The 19549-nt window shown below is 46.2% G+C and overlaps 2 protein-coding genes across 9 annotated transcripts in view; one reads left to right on the top strand and one right to left on the bottom strand.

Annotated features, from left to right (window-relative positions):
* The first annotated feature begins 1051 nt into the window (after positions 1-1051).
* Positions 1052-15374, top strand: Atxn1l (ataxin 1 like). 3 transcript variants are annotated; one of them, XR_013089335.2, is made up of 4 exons: positions 1052-1158; positions 3338-3399; positions 4724-6962; positions 15166-15374. XR_013089335.2 is itself a non-coding variant. In XM_076839547.2 (3 exons), exon 3 carries the CDS (start codon positions 4841-4843, stop codon positions 6908-6910), a length of 2070 nt encoding a protein of 689 aa, XP_076695662.2. In that variant the 5' UTR covers positions 1052-1158; positions 3338-3399; positions 4724-4840; the 3' UTR covers positions 6911-12334. The 3 variants fall into 3 exon arrangements, 2 of the variants coding, with proteins under 2 accessions (XP_076695662.2, XP_076695663.2); XM_076839547.2 differs by lacking the exon at positions 15166-15374 and having other exon boundaries at positions 4724-12334; XM_076839548.2 differs by lacking the exon at positions 15166-15374 and having other exon boundaries at positions 4721-12334.
* Znf821 (zinc finger protein 821) overlaps positions 14118-19549 on the bottom strand; it is a 20921-nt gene continuing 15489 nt past the window's right edge. For all 6 annotated transcript variants that reach the window (XM_076839549.2, XM_076839550.2, XM_076839552.2 and 3 more), the window contains 3 exons: positions 18587-18691; positions 15838-16004; positions 14118-15081 (listed from right to left, as the gene is read on the bottom strand). In XM_076839549.2, coding sequence (XP_076695664.1) covers positions 14427-15081; positions 15838-16004; positions 18587-18691 — 927 coding nt within the window. In that variant the 3' untranslated portion in view covers positions 14118-14426. The remainder of the gene's footprint in view (positions 15082-15837; positions 16005-18586; positions 18692-19549) is intronic.

Below are 19549 nucleotides of genomic sequence, written 5' to 3'. Positions count from 1 at the left end.
TCTGGAGCCACTGGGATTACAGGCATGCATCATGGCACCCAGCTTCAGCTAGTGCTTTTAAAAAAAAAAAAGCAAAAATTTATTGTTATTGAAGAGTTTGCCAAAACTTAAAGGGGAAAAAAAAAATCCAATACTCCAACTTTTTTTTTCTTGTTTGTTTTACAAAATGTGCTTAACTACTTTTAAAAAATGTAGTTGTAGCGTTTGGGGACATGCCAGTAATCTCAGCGGCTCAGGATGCTGAGGCAGGAGGATCATAAACTCTAAGCCAGCGTTAGCAATTTAGTAAGACCCTGTCTCAGAATAAAAAGGGCTGGGCATGTAGGTCAGTGCTGGAGAACTTGCCTAGCATGTGGAGGGTTCTGAGTTCAACCCCTAGTACCCCGCCCCCCAAAAAAGACAAATTCTACTGTTCGTTTTTAAGTTAATCAGATGAAACTGGGACTGCGAAGTTAACCTGGAATGAGTGGGTAACCTAATATTCATCCACTAATCAAGCAGTCTTCCCTTTCCTTTCATTCCCGACAAACTTTCAGGTCTATCATACTTGCTTCACCTTCCCCTAGATCCTGGCTCCAGTCCATCTCCTATCTGACTCAGGCACATTTTTCAACGTTTTCAGAGTTCCTATCTTGATCCTGCCCCCAGGAGGGATCTCCTTACAATCCTGGGCCTTGGGTCACCTAGGGATTTTCGGAGTTTCCCGGAGAGCCGGCTTCACGTGTCAGGACCAGAAATCTGGGCACTGGAGGTCTCCGACCGTCACACTCCAGGGTTCGGTTCGGGAACCCCCCAGAATTTACTAGAGATGAAAGGAGGGGTCATTGTAGGGTCAGGGTGAGGGGGCTGGGCCCAGCCCTGTTCACGTGACCCATCCTCTTTGAGAAGAGTGCGTTTTCCCACCAGACGGGGCGCTGGACGCAAGGGGCGGGCGGCCAGTCCCCTCCCCGCCCGGGTAGTCCGGGGCGCCGCTCCCCGGCCCGGGCCATGACGCAATCTTTCCACGCCGGGGGCGGGACGCACTTGACGCCATCTCCGGGCGCCCGGCTGGGGGGTGCTGGGTGTGGGGCGGCTCCGGGGCCGGGGATGGCGGCGGCCGCGTTTGCGGCGGCTCCGGGACAAGCAGGAGGAGCCCGGGGAGCGCTGTGAGATGGGCCGGTGAGTGTCGCCAGGAGCGGTGGCCGCCTGGCCGGCCTGGCTGAGACCAAACAGGCCTGGGCTCGGAGCTGCGGGGGAAGTGGCCCCTGGAGCCCGTTGCCCCACCGGGCCAGGGCCTGAAAACCGCGGACAGAGGGAGCAAAAGAGGCCGCGCCCAGACTCCCGTACGCTTCCCCCCTGCCCGCCCCGAAGGAGGCGTCAGTCCCTGCTGCCATGTCTCCACGGGCCGGGGTGTCCGAGTGCTGGGTCGGGAAGGGGCCTTCAAACAAGGAAGCGTCGCCTACGGGGCCTCGATCCTGGCCGGTGACTTGAAGGCCGACCCCCTACTCTCTAAAACGCAGAATTGCCGGTTTCGGACCCTACCCTGTTGGAGAAAGAATTGCAGGATCACGGGAAGCCATAACCCCTAGTCTCTTCCAAGCTTTTCCCTTTCTGTTCCTCGCACTTCTTGCCCTCAGCGAATTCGGGTCTCCTGTAGAGTCCAATCTCTTGATTCCGACCCAAGAGTGAGGAGGTTCTTCATCCCGGGCTCTTTTGGCAACTCTCCGGAACGTTTCCGCTTGCCCATTAGCTCAGTTGGGGTCACAGGCTGTGTCTTCCCCTTGAGAAAGTCTCATTAAACCCCCTCCAGAGGCTGAGATTTCAGATTCTGAAATGTGTTTTGCCTTATGAGAATCTGGTGCGGACATTTGGCTTTATGTTGTTTTTTCCCCCCAGAACTTTTGCCTCTTTCATTCCGTTCATTAGCTTATGTTTGGTAATCCCTTAGTGACCTAAAGGCAGGGTTTCTTCACTGTTTTAATTATAGAGAACAAGGATCATTCTGGGAGTGAAGATGCGACCCTCATTTCTGCTAGGAACGAAGGAGAAGGCTAACTACCTGTTCAGTTACCGAAATATCATCGGAGAAGGGATGCATGTCTTGTGCCCACAGTGTAATTTGTGGGATTGGGAATTTGCTTTTCCACCTTGTTTTCCTATCTTTCTACCTTTTGCATATGCCTGCATCATGCCAATCTTAAGAGATAAATGTTGCCTTCGGTTTGGATTAGGCTTGCAGTGTTCTATGGGACTTGGACAGGACAGTCAGTAGTTTCTCAGAGTATTCACCAGTACTGCTTTCTCTGTGTTCAGAAGTTAAGGCTCTGTCCTTTAGCACTTAACGTTTCTGGCGAATATGGATCCAGATATTGATAGTTTACTGGTAATTTTGTTTCCCCATTGTTAAGTACATGAGGATCAAATTGATGTTTTCAGTTTCCATCACACCTGATTCAGCTTGTTGTCCCTCAGAAAACTTAATACACACACGTCCATACGCCCATTTTTGTTTAACCCTGAAAAATTGTTAATAAGCCTTCCCCCTTGAGTGGCTCCCCCTTGACCTCTTTTTCTGCCCCAGAAACATAAATAATTATTCTTTTCCTCTAGTGGTACCTTTTTTATTTAAATAACCTCCATATATGTGCATTCATAGGCCCTGAATAAAGGTGCAGTTCCCTGCTTTCCATTGCTCACATGGGAAAAGTGTTAAGTCTTCCGTTTTTATTTGTGCATTTAAACTGAAATATGGATTGGAAATAAATTTAACTTTTGGAAAATAGGGCAGAGAATGAAGTGTATGATGAGCTGGGGTTGTGGCTGTGGTAGATCACTTGCCTAGAATATGTGAGGCACTGGGTTCTATCCTCAGCACCACATAAAAACAAATGAATAAGGGCTGAGGCTATAGCTCAGTGGTAGGGCACTTGCCTTGCACATGTGAGGCCCTGGGTTAGAACCTCAGCACCACATAAAAGTAAATAAATAAATAAAGATATTTTAAAAATGGGATATTTTTTAAAAAACAAATGAATAAAATAAAGGTCTTAAAAAATCATACTGATTAATCCATCTTTTTTAAAAAAGAATATGATGTTAAGTAAAAGAAGTGAAATTTGGCACATGGAAACTTTCAGGGATGTCTTTTTACAAATTAGAGCTTAAGGGATGACTTTTTCTTTCTTCAACTGCTTGGCCAATCTGGATAAATATGCTGTTACCTTTGAGAAGAGGATGAGGCGAGGACTCATTGTGGACTTTAATGTTTTTTGTTGGTTTGGAAATACCTTACATGATGACCCTGTGTAAGATCAGAGGTCAGGCTTCTGTTTACTCCATACCTATTTCTGTCTTCTAGGCTTCCAAGGCAGCCGGGAGGACACTTAATACAGCTGCTCAGAAGCACCAACAGAAGCTCAGGTAATACAGGCATTTTGAAGTCCTTGTTGCAGAATAACATCTGGGATGCAACAGTGGAAAAACATAAGGCTTTTTTCAGATCCAAAGAACTGGAACCTTATTGGAAGAAATAGGTGGCAAAGTTCATGTGCATTGAAGTGTTCAAACCAGAAAAGTGCTTTTTTTGACAGTGGACAAAAGAATTTGTGAAAGGTGACAGGGGAGAGTAAACTTTTCTAGGAATCAAACAGACCTAAAATAGAAATAAATAATCATATTGGAGCTGGGCACAGTGGCCTGTAATCCCAGTGGCTTAGGAGGCTGAGGCAGGAGGATCACGAGTTCAAAGCCAGCCTCAGCAAAGGCAAGGCACTAAGCAACTCAGTCTCTAAAATACAAAATAGGGCTGGGGATGTGGCTCAGTGGTTGAGTGCCCCTGTGTTCAATCCCCAGTACCCCCCCCCAAAAAAAAAAATATTGGGAGGAATGGAACCAGAATTTTATGAAGTGGTATCTAGAGCAGATCTACAATGAAAAAATGAGCCATTGGCAAAAGAAACAAACAAAAAAAGAAGCGAATAGAAGGTGGTTAAGGAAAAGAAAGGAAGTCTTGCCAGAGTATGGAATCAAATTCCAAAGCAAGTTAGTAGAGTCATTCTTCCTACAGGGCCCAAGGTAGAATGTCGTTTCTTGGGGCAAAAAAAAAAAAAAAAAGTACTATATTTCTTATCACGTTCAGGGAGCACAGATTATTAAAAAAAAAAACAGGCAAACCTCAGGTCTTATTGAAGCACTGGTGATATGAGGTAAAGGACAGGAATTCAGCCAGGCTTGGAGTGGAAGAGATGGGAGTAGGTAGGTGAGATCATAACCCAAATTAGTCTGGGGAAAGAAAGCAAGGATGAGGTCATATATTCACGGAAAGAAGATGGCACATTAGTCTTTGGTAGCAAAAGGAGAAACTTAGGGAAAAAAGCCAGCTGTAAAGACTTTGTTTTTAAATCCCCCTTAAGGGAGAAAACTGAGAAGGGTCAAGGTCCTCTTGGGAGACTAGACTAATCCTGAAGCTCTTGGTCTCTAAGGTTATGTAGCCCTCAGGTTATTTATGTATCATTGAATGCTAGTCCTTGTAGCTGTTTGTGCTTTGTGGTTTCCCTGATTGTTTCTTTTTTGTCCTAAGCTGATGAGTGGGGAGATAGCCTACTTGTCTGTTCTTTTTGTAATACCTCCTTTTTTCCCACCAGTCCCCTTTGTTACATCTTTCTCCCTGGACACAGTTTTTGCTATTTACCTTGAACTGGTTCCATAGGTTACTTTTTTTTGCCTCTGATTTGTTCCCTAGCAGATGTGGGCACCCCAGCCAGCAGCAGAGAGGGGTGCAGGGAAGCTACAGAGAAGCCACTTCTGATGCCCCAAGGAGCAAGCCAACCCCTTCCAGACTCCAGGAACACCACAAAGCAATATGAAACCTGTTCATGAGAGGAGTCAGGAATGCCTTCCACCAAAGAAACGAGACCTCCCCGTGACCAGCGAGGATATGGGGAGAACGACCAGCTGCTCCACAAACCACACACCCTCTAGTGATGCTTCTGAATGGTCCCGAGGGGTTGTGGTGGCTGGGCAGAGCCAGGCTGGAGCCAGAGTCAGCCTGGGGGGTGATGGAGCTGAGGCCATCACTGGTCTGACGGTGGACCAGTATGGCATGCTGTATAAGGTGGCTGTGCCACCTGCCACCTTCTCACCGACTGGCCTCCCATCTGTGGTGAACATGAGCCCCTTGCCCCCCACGTTTAATGTAGCGTCTTCACTGATTCAGCATCCAGGAATCCACTATCCCCCAATCCACTATGCTCAGCTCCCATCCACCTCACTGCAATTTATCGGGTCTCCTTATAGCCTTCCCTATGCTGTGCCACCTAATTTCCTACCGAGTCCCCTCCTTTCTCCTTCTGCCAGTCTCACCACCTCTCACCTTCCACACTTTGTGCCATATGCCTCACTCCTGGCAGAAGAAGCCACCCCTCCCCCACAGGCTTCATCCCCAGCCCACTCGTTTAACAAAGCCCCCTCTGCAACCTCTCCGTCTGGGCAATTGCCACATCACTCGAATACTCAGCCACTGGACCTCGCTCCAGGACGGATGCCCATTTATTACCAGATGTCTAGACTACCTGCTGGCTATCCCTTGCATGAAAACCCTCCAGCAGCCACGAGCCCAGTTCTTACCCCTCAGGAGGGCCAGTCTGCTCTGGAAGCAGCTGCTGCCAATGGAGGACAGAGACAGCGAGAGCGAAATTTAGTAAGACGGGAAAGTGAAGCCCTTGACTCTCCCAGCAGTAAGGGTGAAGGCCAAGGATTGGTGCCAGTGGTAGAATGTGTGGTGGATGGACAGTTGTTTTCAGGTTCTCAGACTCCACGGGTGGAGGTGGCAGTGCCGGCACACCGAGGGACCCCAGACACAGACCTCGAAGTCCAGCGGGTGGTTGGCGCTTTAGCTTCTCAGGACTATCGTGTGGTGGCAGCTCAGAGGAAGGATGAACCCAGCCCCCTCAACCTGTCCCATCATACCCCCGACCATCAGGCTGAAGGACGAGGGTCAGCCAGGAACCCTGCAGAGCTGGCAGAGAAAAACCAGCCCCGTGGGTTCTACCCTCAGTCCCATCAGGAACCGGTAAAACATAGACCTTTACCCAAAGCAATGGTTGTAGCCAATGGCAACCTGGTGCCCACTGGAACTGACCCAGGCCTGCTGCCTGTGGGCTCGGAGATCCTGGTGGCATCAAGTCTGGACGTGCAGACCAGAGCCACCTTCCCAGACAAGGAGCCAACGCCACCCCCTGTTACCTCCTCCCACTTGCCCTCCCATTTCATGAAAGGCGCCATCATCCAGCTGGCTACAGGGGAGCTGAAGCGGGTGGAGGACCTCCAGACCCAAGATTTTGTGCGCAGTGCCGAAGTGAGTGGGGGGCTGAAGATTGACTCTAGCACGGTCGTGGACATTCAGGAGAGCCAATGGCCTGGATTTGTCATGCTACATTTTGTGGTTGGCGAGCAACAGAGCAAAGTGAGCATCGAGGTGCCCCCTGAACACCCCTTCTTTGTGTATGGCCAGGGTTGGTCCTCCTGCAGCCCTGGGCGGACTGCACAACTCTTCTCTTTGCCCTGTCATCGGCTACAGGTGGGAGATGTCTGCATCTCTATCAGTTTACAGAGCTTGAACAGTAACTCAATTTCTCAGGCCAGCTGTGCTCCCCCAGGCCAGCTGGGTCCACCCCAAGAAAGGCCTGAGAGGACAGTCTTGGGACCCAGAGACCTATGTGATAGTGAGGGGAAGAACCAGCCTACAGGAGAGGGCTCCCATGCAGTAGAGCCCTCCCAGTCTGAGCCTGGTGCTCAGACCTGCTGGCCAGCCCCGAACTTCCAAAGATACAGCATGCAAGGGGAGGAGGCACGGGCTGCTCTGCTCCGTCCCTCTTTTATTCCACAGGAGGTAAAGCTGTCCATCGAAGGGCGTTCCAATGCAGGAAAATGAACCTCTTTCCCAGACCAGGACTGGGACTTTAACCCCAGAGGTGAACCTCACGGTGAGCAGCCAGAGGATTTGCACATGCCGAGCAGGGAATGGCTCTCTTGGCAGTGAGATTTTGGGGGTAAGGGGAAGTGTGAAGGCAGCCTCCTGAGGCAGGATCTGTTGCTCATTACCCATTGGCATTCTTTCAGGACAGCCCCAGGGGGTACTATGATGGGGAGCAGCAGGCCTGGGGCAAGGAAGGAAGGGGGTGCACACAGGATAAGAAACATTCCAAAATCAGGGCCTCCCTGTTCTTTTCTCCCCACTCCTAGCTCCTGCAAGGGAAAGTACAGGCTTTGGGAGCAGGTGGCAGAGGGAGGGAGCAAAGAAAGAGCCAAAAATGATGATCCACAGCTTATAGTAGCAGTAAAACTGTCTGAAGTTTTTTTTTTTTTTTTTTTTCTTTTTTAGTGGGAGGGCAGAAGGCCCCATGGTTGGAAATAAGAGGGTTCCCACCCAGAACCCTTCTTGTGAGAGATGTGCACTTTAAAGGGTGATTTTGTTACAGATGTCTATGGCTGGGTTTGTGGGGGAGGAACACTCTCATCTACAGGACTCCGCTTGATCCTCTGCTTCAGCCCTTTTCCCATGTCTCCTCACTATCCCTCCTACAAGGCTTCTAGCAGCTTAGGGGCCAGGGGAGAGAGGACCCTACAGGGTTTGGAATAAAGTACTGCCTTGCCACGACCCACCCAGGGAACTTCAGGAGAAGGACCTGACAACCAGATGATGCAGCTCTAGGCAGGGCTTCTGGAAAGGTAGCTGACTTAACAAAGCACCCCTTATTCAATATGCCAGACCTGCTTTGAGATTTCATTGAGTCTCTAGTTGGTAATGGTAACTTTGGGAAGAACCAGTGAACCCTTTTCCCCAGGCACCCCTCTGTTGTCTATGTTGTGCCTAAGTGCCTGCGCTGACCCCACCTTTTTGCTGCCCTAATCTCTGATGGTGTCTTGACCTGGACCTCATTTGTAGCTGCATTGCCTTTCCTCTTCTGCAAAATTGGCTTTGTCCAGTCTAACAAAACCTCTAGTTTTTGGTGTGTAGGGGTCTCTGGTTTCCATATGAGCTATAATCTTTGTTTTTAAAAACTCAAAATCATGTCCCTTCCTCTTCCACTGCCAGACAGTGCAGTGGGAACCATGCCTTGGGCCAGGGCAAAGGTGCCTGGCTGGGCAATTCCCATTCTGATATTTTTACATGGCCCCCTCATCTTTTCCCACTGCCTCTCCTAGCATTCACTCATCTCCAGGCCGTCACCTCCCACTGCCAGCTCTAAGAGTCTAGGGTAGTCTCAGTAACATTTTATTACCTGAAGTATGTTTTATTTTGTGGTAGTGTATTCCTCTGCAAGGAATATTTTCAGTCATAGTTGCATTTGCTTCCCTGGTCTTAAGCCCACTTCCCACCCCCCGCTGCTCCACACAACTTTTAGCATCAGCTTGGACTGTGGGATTCCACTGGGTAATGGGATTTAGGCTCCCCTACCAACTTTCAGGTGGGTGAGTGATCTTTTTGTTTGTTTTTTGGGGGTCTTTAGACTCTTGAAGGCAACTCAGGGTATTGTCCACCCAGCTCTCTAATTAGAGTTCTCCCAGGGTGTGATCCTGGCATTTCCTTTATACATGTACCTGGACTGGCCAAGGCCTGGCCTGTCATCAGGAGTCCCAAACTTTTGAGGTCTGAGCTCTGTTCTGTCAGAAGCTTTAGGCAAGTCTTATGACCTCTTGCTCTTTCACTTCCTCCCCAGCTGCCAAATGGGGATAAATAGTCTTACCTACCTCCTGGGGGGGGAGGGAAAGTTCTGAGAATGGAGTCATTCTTAGTGTTCAGGTGCTAAAGGTTGTTCTCCTGGGGGAACAGAGTAATTGAGACTGGCTTGTTTACTACAAGCCCTATACTCCACTGTTTCATTCCTTGGGAGCAGTTACCTGGTCAGTGAGCTTTTGGGGGTCCATCCAAAGGGGTGCTGACCTGACCATAAGTACTTTGGTTCATATCAGAACCAAACACCAACCTTGTACTGCATTTGAGATCATGTCCTTTCCTTTCTCTGTCCCCCATTCTCTCAGAATGCTGCTTTTTCTGGCTTGTTTCCTACAGTGGGGGCCTGTGGGGTTGAGTCTTCGAGAATCCTGTCAGATGAGAGCCTTAGGAGAAGGCCTCATCTCTGGCTGTTTCATGAGCAACTCATTCCTAGAGATTATTGTATGCATGTGTTTTTCATAAACATCCTTCCTCATAGGAAGGCTCATCAACTGAAAATAGTGACATGCACACAGCAGATGCTCAAGAAACGTCCACCATGGGTACCAACTGAGCTTCGTCCTTTAAGGAGGAAACCTAGATCTAACTCATACAGGCCAAGAAATTAAATCAAAACACTCTGCACTCAGGCTAGTTGTGACTTCTCAGTCTGGTAACTTTCACTGAATTCTGGAAAGAAAAATCGTTGGGACTTTGGCATGTTGGACCCTGACTTTCTGCTGTGATTCTGTCTCTTGCTGTGAAGTAGCATCAGCAGCTTCCCTAATAATCGTGCCATGCATTTAATTTGTTAATACTTGATTTTGCTGCACTACGGAGGTACCTTGCATAAAGTATGGTCCCCCAGGAAAAGAAGCTCTGCTCTAAATCATTTGGTCAGAGCTGTGGCATTGCCCCTTGCATCTTCCCTCTGGTTCAGTCTTTCCAGGCATGAGAAATAAGAATAACCTATGGTGTGTGTGTTCTTTATAGGAATTGCCTAAATTTGCAAGAAACATGGGAAATGGGTTTTAGAGCATTTTAGTGGAAAGTTGTTGACTCTTTGGGAATGAACAGTTGACAGAGACCAGCCAGTCCCTAATAAGTGGTAGGGCATTCCCAGACTTTAGGGATAGGAAGGAGGATGGTTAACTCCCTGGCACTGTACAGAAATACCTACATACCAGTTTGGCAGAAGGGGAACCTGATAAAATGTAATAATCTAAGTCTTAGATCATTAGCCCTATCAGAATTAGTACTCTTTGGGGAGAGGGTCTGGGAGTTCAGACTGAGTACTTGTACCTAAGGGGAGGGGCCCCTGCAGATCTGGACTGACCCTTCTGCCCTCTTGGTCCCAGTTGGTCATAACACCATGGAGTTTGCTATGTGCTGCTTTGCCGCTACTGCAGCCTGCTCACTTTCCTGCCTGCTGCCTTCTGTAGCTCCCCATGTCTTCAGCCATATAGATTAAATCCAGGCATCCTCTCCATTCTTAACTTTGTTCTGCCAGTGTTATATAGCACAGTCATGTTGAATAGGGATTATATGAAATGCTGCTGGTGGGCTGGTGAATCCAAAGGGATATGCTTCAGTGCTGTCAGGAGCCCCTTGGCTCCAAGATCTGCCTGTCTTGAAGGAGAAACAAGCAGGTCCTGCTAGTGAGTGTTTTCTGTTGTATTGATTCTTTCCTTTGTGGTATTTTGTATCCTGTTTTCAAAACTGAGTGAAGGGGAACCACAGCAGGGGCTGCGCCAGCATCCCAGCAAGGTTCATCTAGCTCCAGTTATGTGGATTCTGGGGCTTGGAAAAGGTTGGAGATTTGAATGAAGTAGCCCCGCCATTTGGAGTTTAGTTTTATTTCTACCAGTGGGCATCAGAGGCAATTTAGGGGAAGCACAGGATGGTAGTATGATTTAGACCTGCAACAAGCACGCATGTTTAAGGGTTGAGTGATCACACTGGAGTTGAATGTGGACATGGTGTGACTGGGAAAGGACCCAGGTCCATTGGAGTAAAGATAACCGGATTAACTGAATTGGCCATGGGAGATTAGGCCAGTCTTAGAAGAAAAGTAAGTAGGACAGAGGCCAAGTTTTAGGGAGATGTCTTGACCTCCTAGGGCTAAGTTTACTAAACCACACTGAAGCTACAATACTTTTCCAGATGGGAAAAAGTGTACACTACAGTTGAAGAACTGAACCCTACTAGATTGGATGTTGATCAGGAGCCTATTAGCCCTTTGCTGGGAACCCTTCATACTCCAGCTTCCCTGGGGTAGGAAAGGTCTCCCACATTATGCAATAATAAAATCAGCGTCTGGATCTTTGCAGCTGTCTGTTGCTCTTTCAACTCTAGGATCCATCTTTGGACCAGAAGCCTGGCCCTTGATGCTAGAGTCAGCTGCATTCTCCTTACCTGCAGACTATGCACAGTGCCTGGGGCAGGAGGAGGAAAGGTGGTGCAGTTTGCCCTGCTGAACCTCCCCAGCAGGGACAGTAGTAATAAATGCACTTTTCACACTAAAGTTTTATTAGTTCTATTAAGCCTAGATCCTCCCGTAGTAGATTGCAAATTCAAAGTCTGTGTAATCCCAAAGCCATTCCACTGCAAATACTCAGCAGTAAAGATGGCCCCAAATTGGGTTCCTGTCTGCAGTGTATGTGGCAGCAGCCCATGTGCCTTTACCTGTTGTCAAACTTGCAAGCATTTATTCTGTCTTTGACTGTCATGGGGACTTAGGTTCTTCAGAGAGAGAGAGAGCAAGAGAGCTGATGACAGTGGTTTTACACCCACCCCCAAACAGGGAGTTTGCATGTAGTTACAAGCTGTGAGGGTTAGTGAGCTGCTGATATTGCTGAAGGCAGGGTTGATCCCTCACTTGCTTCATACTTGCATTCAAAATAATCTAGGTTTTTTGGGGGGAAGAGACTGACTGTACTCATGGCTAACTTTAAGTATTAAAACAAGATTGTCCCCTACAAACTTCCTTGTCACCCAGGATCCCTGTAGCCAAAACAGTATATGTTCCAGCTACAGAGAGCAGTCTGCTCTCAGCTTGCACAGCACCTTAGGGGAGGGAAGAATACATGGATAGGGAATGGGGTGGAGAAAGGACGGGAATTTTGTCATCCTGGTGGCTTTAGGGTCCTAAGGAATAGATAAGAACGGCACTGGGGAGGTCTGGATGGATCTGATTTGTGTAGGAGTTCCCTGTAGATAAATTACTGATCCCCCAACTACTATCCCCAGTATGTAATGGCTGAATTAATATGTAATCAACTGCATTGTATCTAAAGCCTTAGAACTAGTCAGGTGCTCCCCCAGCCCAATACCATTTCTTACCCTCTAATCCTACCTGATCTTTAACAAAGCATTAATAATTCTAAGGATAATCTCTATTTTGTTGTGCTTTTTTGTAACTGTTTTAAATAAATCAATTTGTACTGTATATTTGTACTTTTGTGAGATCCTTTTTGCTGTTTTACCATTTTAAGTCTCTGTACTTGGCTACACACAGATTGTATTTTTATTGTTAATGCTCTTCTTATGGATACCTGCATTTAACTTGTGGACTATGTAAACAATATATATCAATATCTATATATCTATATATCTATCTATATAAACTACTAGCTTTTCCTTTTGGTGTTTGCGCCTTCTTCCTATCCCAGCTTAGATGGTGGCCCCTGGGGATGGGGGAGTGGGGTTGAAATGCTTTGTGGGAATACTTGGAATGGAACATAAGTGGTGCCTATCTTGTTGTGAGCTTCAGGCAAATGGTAGAGGCTACCTCTAAAGCATGGTCTCCTGTCTTTTGGTGTGAATTTCAGAGCTCAGAAGTCTACAATAGACTTACCATCAGCACCAGTCACAAGAACCTGTAGGTATCCTCACTGCTGGACTTCCCTTCTATTATTTTTCCTTACTCAGTAATACTGCCAGAAATTATGAGAGTAAGTCATCCCCATCATAGCTACTTCTGACTTAGAAAGCTGGCCACCAGTGAGTGATAAAACATTCATATTCATTTATTGCACACTTACTGTGTGCCACAAACTATCCTAAGTACTTGATATTAACAATCATTTACAGCTATTATTTCTATTTTACGGTTGGGGGAACCAAGACATTGGGGTTAAGTAACTAACTGTTCAAAGTTACACAGCTAATAAAAGTCAGAGCAGCCTTTTTAGTTTTGATTTTTGCATTGCTGGGGATTAACCTATAACCTCCCACATGCTAGGTAAGCACTCTACCTCTGAGCTATCTTCCCAGCCTTACAGAGCAGTTCTGAACCCAGGCATCTAATTCTTGAGTTTGTATTAACCGAGTGTTTTGAAAATTAAATGTGATGATCCATTTAAGTGCTCAAAGTAATCCTTGGCACATAGCGAATGTGCAACCATTTTTTGAAACATCCCAAGTAGAACCTCAGCATGGAGCTCTATGAGAGAAAGGCATTTGGATTGATTAAGTACTTACTTTCTTTTAAATGTAATTTTCAAGACAAATATTTCATGCCTGGTGTGAATGAACTCTAGTTTGGTGGGCAGTCATTTAATATTATTAATTTGCCTTGGACCTGTGGAGGTCAGAAAGGAGTTTAAGTTTCCCTGTTTTGATATTGGAAGAGGTGCACATTCCTGGCATAGTTATTTTTCTGGCTACAAATTAACTAGGGCACTTCCTTCTGGACCTCCAGATCTATAATTATCTAAACTGTACACAACCTTTGGTGCAGACTAAGGAAAGTTCTGTGCTTGTTCTGTACCATCACAGAAACTTTAGAAATGACCTCAGCACTTGTCTCTTCCAAGGCTTGGCAACCACACAAACTGCCAGAGTAGTCATTCTGCTCTAATCTTTGCAACTGTTGACTTGAACTCTTCTATCATCTTAATTCTGGTTTTTCCTCAATGGATTTTATGCCTACCTTGACTGAGAAATAAATAAAAAGATGGATTACCTGTACTCTCAAAACGAGTTCTGTGGTGCTATGGACCTTAATGTTGCAGCCACTACCATGAACATATTCCTAGATGCAGTTGATGGCTGTTTGAGAACTTTTAAGTGTAACAAACTACATTACTGAGAAAAGTACTGCATAATCTTTAGAAAATGCCAATTGCAAGGAAAGGCTTCTACTACTTTTGAATTTGGAAAGGCAAGTTAAGTTCAAATAGCCCTTGGGACTATAGTTATCTTCATTATGGCAGAGGGAATGAATTTTCAAAAAGGCAGCAGTGGGTCTTTCTTCAGTGCCATATTCTCATCAACTCAGGGAACTCTGCTTAGGTAGCCCAGGTTGAAGAGCACCTTGCTAGCAAGCCACGAGAAGTCACTGCCTGAGGACTCCCACCCAGCTCTTTCCCACCTCACTTCACTAGCTAGAATGAAACAGACAAAAGCAGGAAAGAACCAGTAAAGATAAAATTAATTTATTTGCCCTCACAACTTCATGGGTTGCATTGGGCCCCTAAGTCCCATAAGCCCAGCCTGCTGCAATGGGCTGGGGGAGTCAAGTTCTCTGGAGTGCCTGCTCCCTTGTGTAGAGCTGCCTTGAGCTGGGTCCCTCCTGACCCCAGCATCCTGTTCCCACATGCAAGGGGTACACAGATCCTCCTACAACAAACCAGGGCCTGCTTCTGAAAGCAAAGCTGGCTTTGTAGGTAGCTGTAGCACTGACCCCTGTGGGCTTAGGTGGATTGGAGGGCAGGCAGGAGGGTGTGGTTCAGTGCAGAGAGCTATTGTTCTGCTCTTCAAAGGCCATCTTGCCCAGAAGCTGGCTGTCCAATTCCACCCCACTCACAGGCAGCTGGAAGAAGTTCATTTCAGCTGCTAAGGCTGCCATGGCGGAAGGGTCCTGGCCAAACTGAGCTCTCAACATCATGTCCATTTTCTCTAGTCTCCTCTTCAGTCGCTTAGCCTCCCGCTCTCGGATGAGCCGGGCCTGCCGCTTTTCTGGTGTTTCATTGGCCCTTTTCAGCCTCATGGCCTCCCGATCTCGCTGCAGCCTGCGTGCCCGCTGCTCATCTGTCTCCTGCATGCGCTGTAGGCGCTTGGCTTCGCGGTCCCTCATTCGCCTCACCTCCCGCTCCTCTGGGGTTTCATTGTCGCGCCGACTCTTTTTGGCTGTGCGCTCCCGTTCTAGCCGCTGCAGCCGTACTTCCAAAGGCTCATTCTGTCGCCGTAGGGCCCACTTGCGTACACTGGGGGTCTGGGCTTCCAGTAGCTTCCGGTAGGCAGCACAGTTGTTGCACACAAGCAGAATTCCAGCAGGGTACACTGGAGGACTAAAGGTAATGTCCTTCCCCTCAGTACTGGAGGGGCCCTCACTGTGGGCTGGGGGTAGGGATTCCATATTAAGTACTTCAGGAAGTTTCTCGCTAGAAGGTAAAAATTTTGCATGATTAATGTTTCCTTTTAGCAAGGTCCAGATATCTATCCCTAACTTACTCTTTTCCTTCCAGGCCAGTTTCTCCAGGTTCAATTCTGGAGGTTAGTTTGAACGGTTAAGAGACCACTTCTCTTTGGACTAGAGCATCTCCCAAGTCTTAAAGCCCACCAGAAATTGGAGATTAAACCACCTGCCACAGCAACCCAGCAGAAGTAAAGGAATCCTTACAAGTGGAGCTGGAATACCAGTGTTTGGGAAGAGCTGTGCAGGATCAAGCCTACCGTGTGAATGAAGGGGGCTGGAGGTGGAGGCTTCCTTTATGGCAGGGTACAGTCATTCCACTTTCTCACTAGCTCCCACTTGGCACTGCCTGCAAGAAAGGCAGCCTCTGTCTTGTATACCAGGCAGACAGGATGAAGACAGGGTGTTCAGAGTTCCAGTCTTCCTAGGACCCAGTGGAGACTATGTCCTCACACCAGAATCTATTCAGCATCCTGAAACCCTTTCTCCACAAGTTAGCATTAGTGTTCCTGCACTTCACTACATCTCTTTCTAGTTGAAAAGGTGGGGGTGGGGTGGGTGGGGTGGAATTGGAATTCATTTCCCTTTGAGGTCATCTAATACATAATGTCATGTGTCAGTCACTTTTGCATTACCTATCTCTAGCCTTTGTTTTGACTTGGAAAAGCAGAACCCATACCCAGTAACTTGCTCCCAGCACAACAAGATTAGGTGCCCAACTAACCTGTTAAAAGTGGCATGGCTGGTGAAACGGGCTCCACACACAGCACAGTTAGATCGTTGGTCCTCCGAGTGGATTAGGAGGTGGCGACCCAGTGACCCTGGGGAGCTAAGGGCCCGTCCACAGACGGGACACATGTAGCTCTTGGCGCTCACCACTGCTGCAGTGTGCTGTAAAACAGAGCCTTAATCTGTCAACCATGCACTACCTTCAGGAAAATCTGCACCCACAGAACTTCTGGAAAACATCCCCTTTCCTTAGTCTCAGGACAAAGGACTTAGAACTATTCTAGCTTAACTCCTGGAAAAGTCATAGCCTGTTGTGTTAGTGGACCTTCAAAAGGTCCTGGCCACTCAAATCACTGTTTAGATTAATTAGCTTGAGTTTTTGTTTTTCCTCAATTTGTTTGTTTTCTTTTTTTGGCTGTTGCTGGGGATTGAACCCAGCGCCTTGTGCATGCTAGGTAAGCACTCTACCAACTGAGCTGTATTCCCAGCCCCAATAGGTTTGTATTCTAAAACATATACAAAACATATACAACAAATCTGTGCCAATTAAATACAATAAGGTTGAAAGGAAATATAAATTACAACTTTTTAATTAATTTTTTTTTAGTTGGAGATGGACATAATACCTTTATTTATTTATTTTTATGTGGTGCTGAAGATTTAACCAAGTGCCTCACATGTGCTAGGCAAGCACTCTACCATTGAGCCACAACTCTAGTCCCCCAATTTTTCCTTTTTTGAAACAGACAATGATAATATACTATAGTCAGCTCTATACACAAAAATCATGAATAGCAGCTTTTCTATAAAGTTTCCAATATCTACTCATTTACCAATGCTAAGAACTTAAAGAACAAAAAGATACAGCAAGTTGTACACATTAGCTTGAGTTCTGACCACGTTCTGAAACATGTGGCTGGTTTGAAGAAACAGCAGAGTTCCAGATCCCTCTTCAGAGGCTGAGAGGAATTCACACTTGGGATAATTTCTGTCTCCCTGCTCACACTGTGCATGTACATTTGTTTTTTTAAAACCTTATTTTTAAAAAATAAAAAAATTTTATTTTTTAGTTGTAGTTGGACACAACATCTTTATTTTATTTATTTATTTATTTATTTTTATGTGGCGCTGAGGATCAAACCCAGGGCCTTGCACATGCTAGGCAAGCACTCGCTCTACCACTGAGCCACAACCCCAGCCTTTTAAACCTTATTTTTATTTATTTATTTTTTTATGTAGTGCTGAGATTGAGTCCAGTGCCTCACAAATGCTAGGCAGGTGCTCTATCACTTAGCTACAAACCCAGCCCTACAAGTACATTTTAAAAGAATGATCAAAATCCAAATCTAGGAGCTAGCTGGAAATATCCGCATACAACAGGTATTTGTATCCTGCCTTTCCTCAATCTTCAAAAAAATTTTTTTTTTTTTTTTTTGGTACTGGGGATTGAATCCAAGGGTACTTCACCACTGTTACATCCCCAGTTTTTTGTGTTTTTTTTTTTTAAATATTTATTTTTTTAGTTCTCGGCGGACACAACATCTTTGTTTCTATGTAGTGCTGAGGATCGAACCTGGGCCGCATGCATGCCAGGCAAGTGCGCTACCGCTTGAGCCACATCCCAGCCCCTCCTCAGTTCTTTTTATTGTTCATTTTGAGACAGGATCTTACTACATTGCTAAAGGTCTTGCTAAGTTGCTGAGGCTGGTCTCAAACTTGTGATCCTCTTGCTTCAGCCTCCTGGTTACAGGTAAGCTCCACAACTGGCTTCTCAATCTTTTCAAGGCATTCTTTGGGAGAAACATTTTGCACAAACCAACTGTCTTTATGGCACAACCCAGCTGCCCTATGTGCTGATTACTTGTCAACAGAGATCACAAGGCACAGGAGGCCAGTAATTGGATCAGAGTATAAACAAGTCTATTATTCCTATCCCCTTTATACTAACTTTCATTGGTATTTCAGAAACATTTATGTTGGCTTCTTTTTCTTAAAAGTCCTTGTAATTAGTAGATATTAGCTTCTATTTCATTATTGAATATATGCACTAAGTAATTTAGAAAAAAATGTGGATACTTAATTCTCACAGTGTGTCTGTATGGGAATCAAGAACATATTTACTCAACATATCTCACTTATTTGCTAAAGTATTCTGAGGAATGGAGTTGTTTTTTTTGTGGTACTAGGAATTGAACTCACAGGCGCTCAACCACTGAGCCACATCTCCAGCCCACTTCTGAATTTTCTTTAGGGACAGGATCTCACTCAATTGCTTAGTGCCTCGATAAACTGAAGTTGCGATTCTCCTGCCTCAGCCTCTGGAGCCACTGGGATTACAGGCGTGCACCACCACACCCAACTTCAGCTAGTGCTTTTAAAAATTAAGCAAAAGATCCCCCTGCCTCTGCCTCCTGAGCAGCTGGAATTACAGGTGTGCACCACCATGCGAGGCCTGGAGTCTTTTTTTTTTTTTTTTAATATTTATTTTTTAGTTGTACACAGTACCTTTATTTCATTTATTTGTTTTTATGTGGTGCTGAGGATCGAACCCTCACACGTGCTAGGCCAGCACTTTACCACTGAGCCACAGCCACAGCCACAGCCCCAGCCCTGGAGTGGAATCTTGCTGGAAGCAACAACCTACAAGTCCTTTAGGAAGCAGAGGCAAAGGCCAATGCAGGATCTGCATCATAATCAAGCTACCAGTGTTCAGGTTCTAGAGCTCACAGCTCCCCATGTCATACCTGGTACACGTGAGCGATCAGCTGTTCCCGACTCCCACAGTCTAGCTGGCAGAGAGGACACTGGCAGAGCTCAAGCAAGGGATCAGAATTCAAATTCTCTGTGACCTGCAATTCAACAAAGAGGCAACTCCTGAAGATTCTTCACTAATCTCTTCCTTGTCCCACCTCTTTAAAACAGGTATCCTGTTAAAAGGAACACCATCTGATATCAAGTGTCAACCTTAGGTTTTTGGTATAGGCCAAAGGAAAGAGTAATAATGTTTGAATAGGAATTAAATTTTATTGCATTGAGCCAGGGATGGTGGTGCATGCTTGTAATCCCAGCTACTTGAGAGGCTGAGGCAGGAGGATTACAAGTTAGAGGCAGGCCTCTCACAATTTAGTGAGGTCCTATCTCATAATAAAAACCAAAAGGGCTGGAGAATATAGCTAAGGAGTAGAACACCAAGGGTTTCATCCCTACTCCTGACAAATAAATACATAAAGCTCACATCTTCCTTTTTTACAATTTTTTTTCCCTGTCACAAGGCTAGGATTGCCCCAGGGAGAGCTGATATTTATACAAACATACATAGCAGGGATTGAACCCAGGGGTGCTTAACAACTGAGCCAAATTCCCAGTGGGCTTTCCTCATCCCCTGACCTTTTGCCTCAGCCTCCTGAGTCTCTGGGATTACAGGCATGCACCATAACACCTGGCTGAGAGTTGATCTATTTTATCTCCCTAAAATAAACTCTGCAGGGAAAGGATTAGCTTCCCTTTTATGAATCTTTAGGAAACAACTTAGTGAGAAGGTGATGCCTCACTAAATTTGACTTAAATTTGCAAACATACTCTAGAATACATCTCAGAAAGTTAGCTTCCCATTTTGCAAAGGTGGTTCTGGTTCTTCTGTCTAAAAAGAGAGCTGTATGTGGGTGCAGGAATGTGGAAATAGAGAAGGAAAGCCAGTGTGAGGAAGA

The sequence above is a fragment of the Callospermophilus lateralis genome, chromosome 18 (assembly GCF_048772815.1).
Source record: "Callospermophilus lateralis isolate mCalLat2 chromosome 18, mCalLat2.hap1, whole genome shotgun sequence".
Taxonomy (NCBI): domain Eukaryota; kingdom Metazoa; phylum Chordata; class Mammalia; order Rodentia; family Sciuridae; genus Callospermophilus; species Callospermophilus lateralis.
The sequence above is the reverse complement of the archived record's forward strand: the minus strand, read 5'-3'. Positions and strand labels throughout refer to the sequence as shown.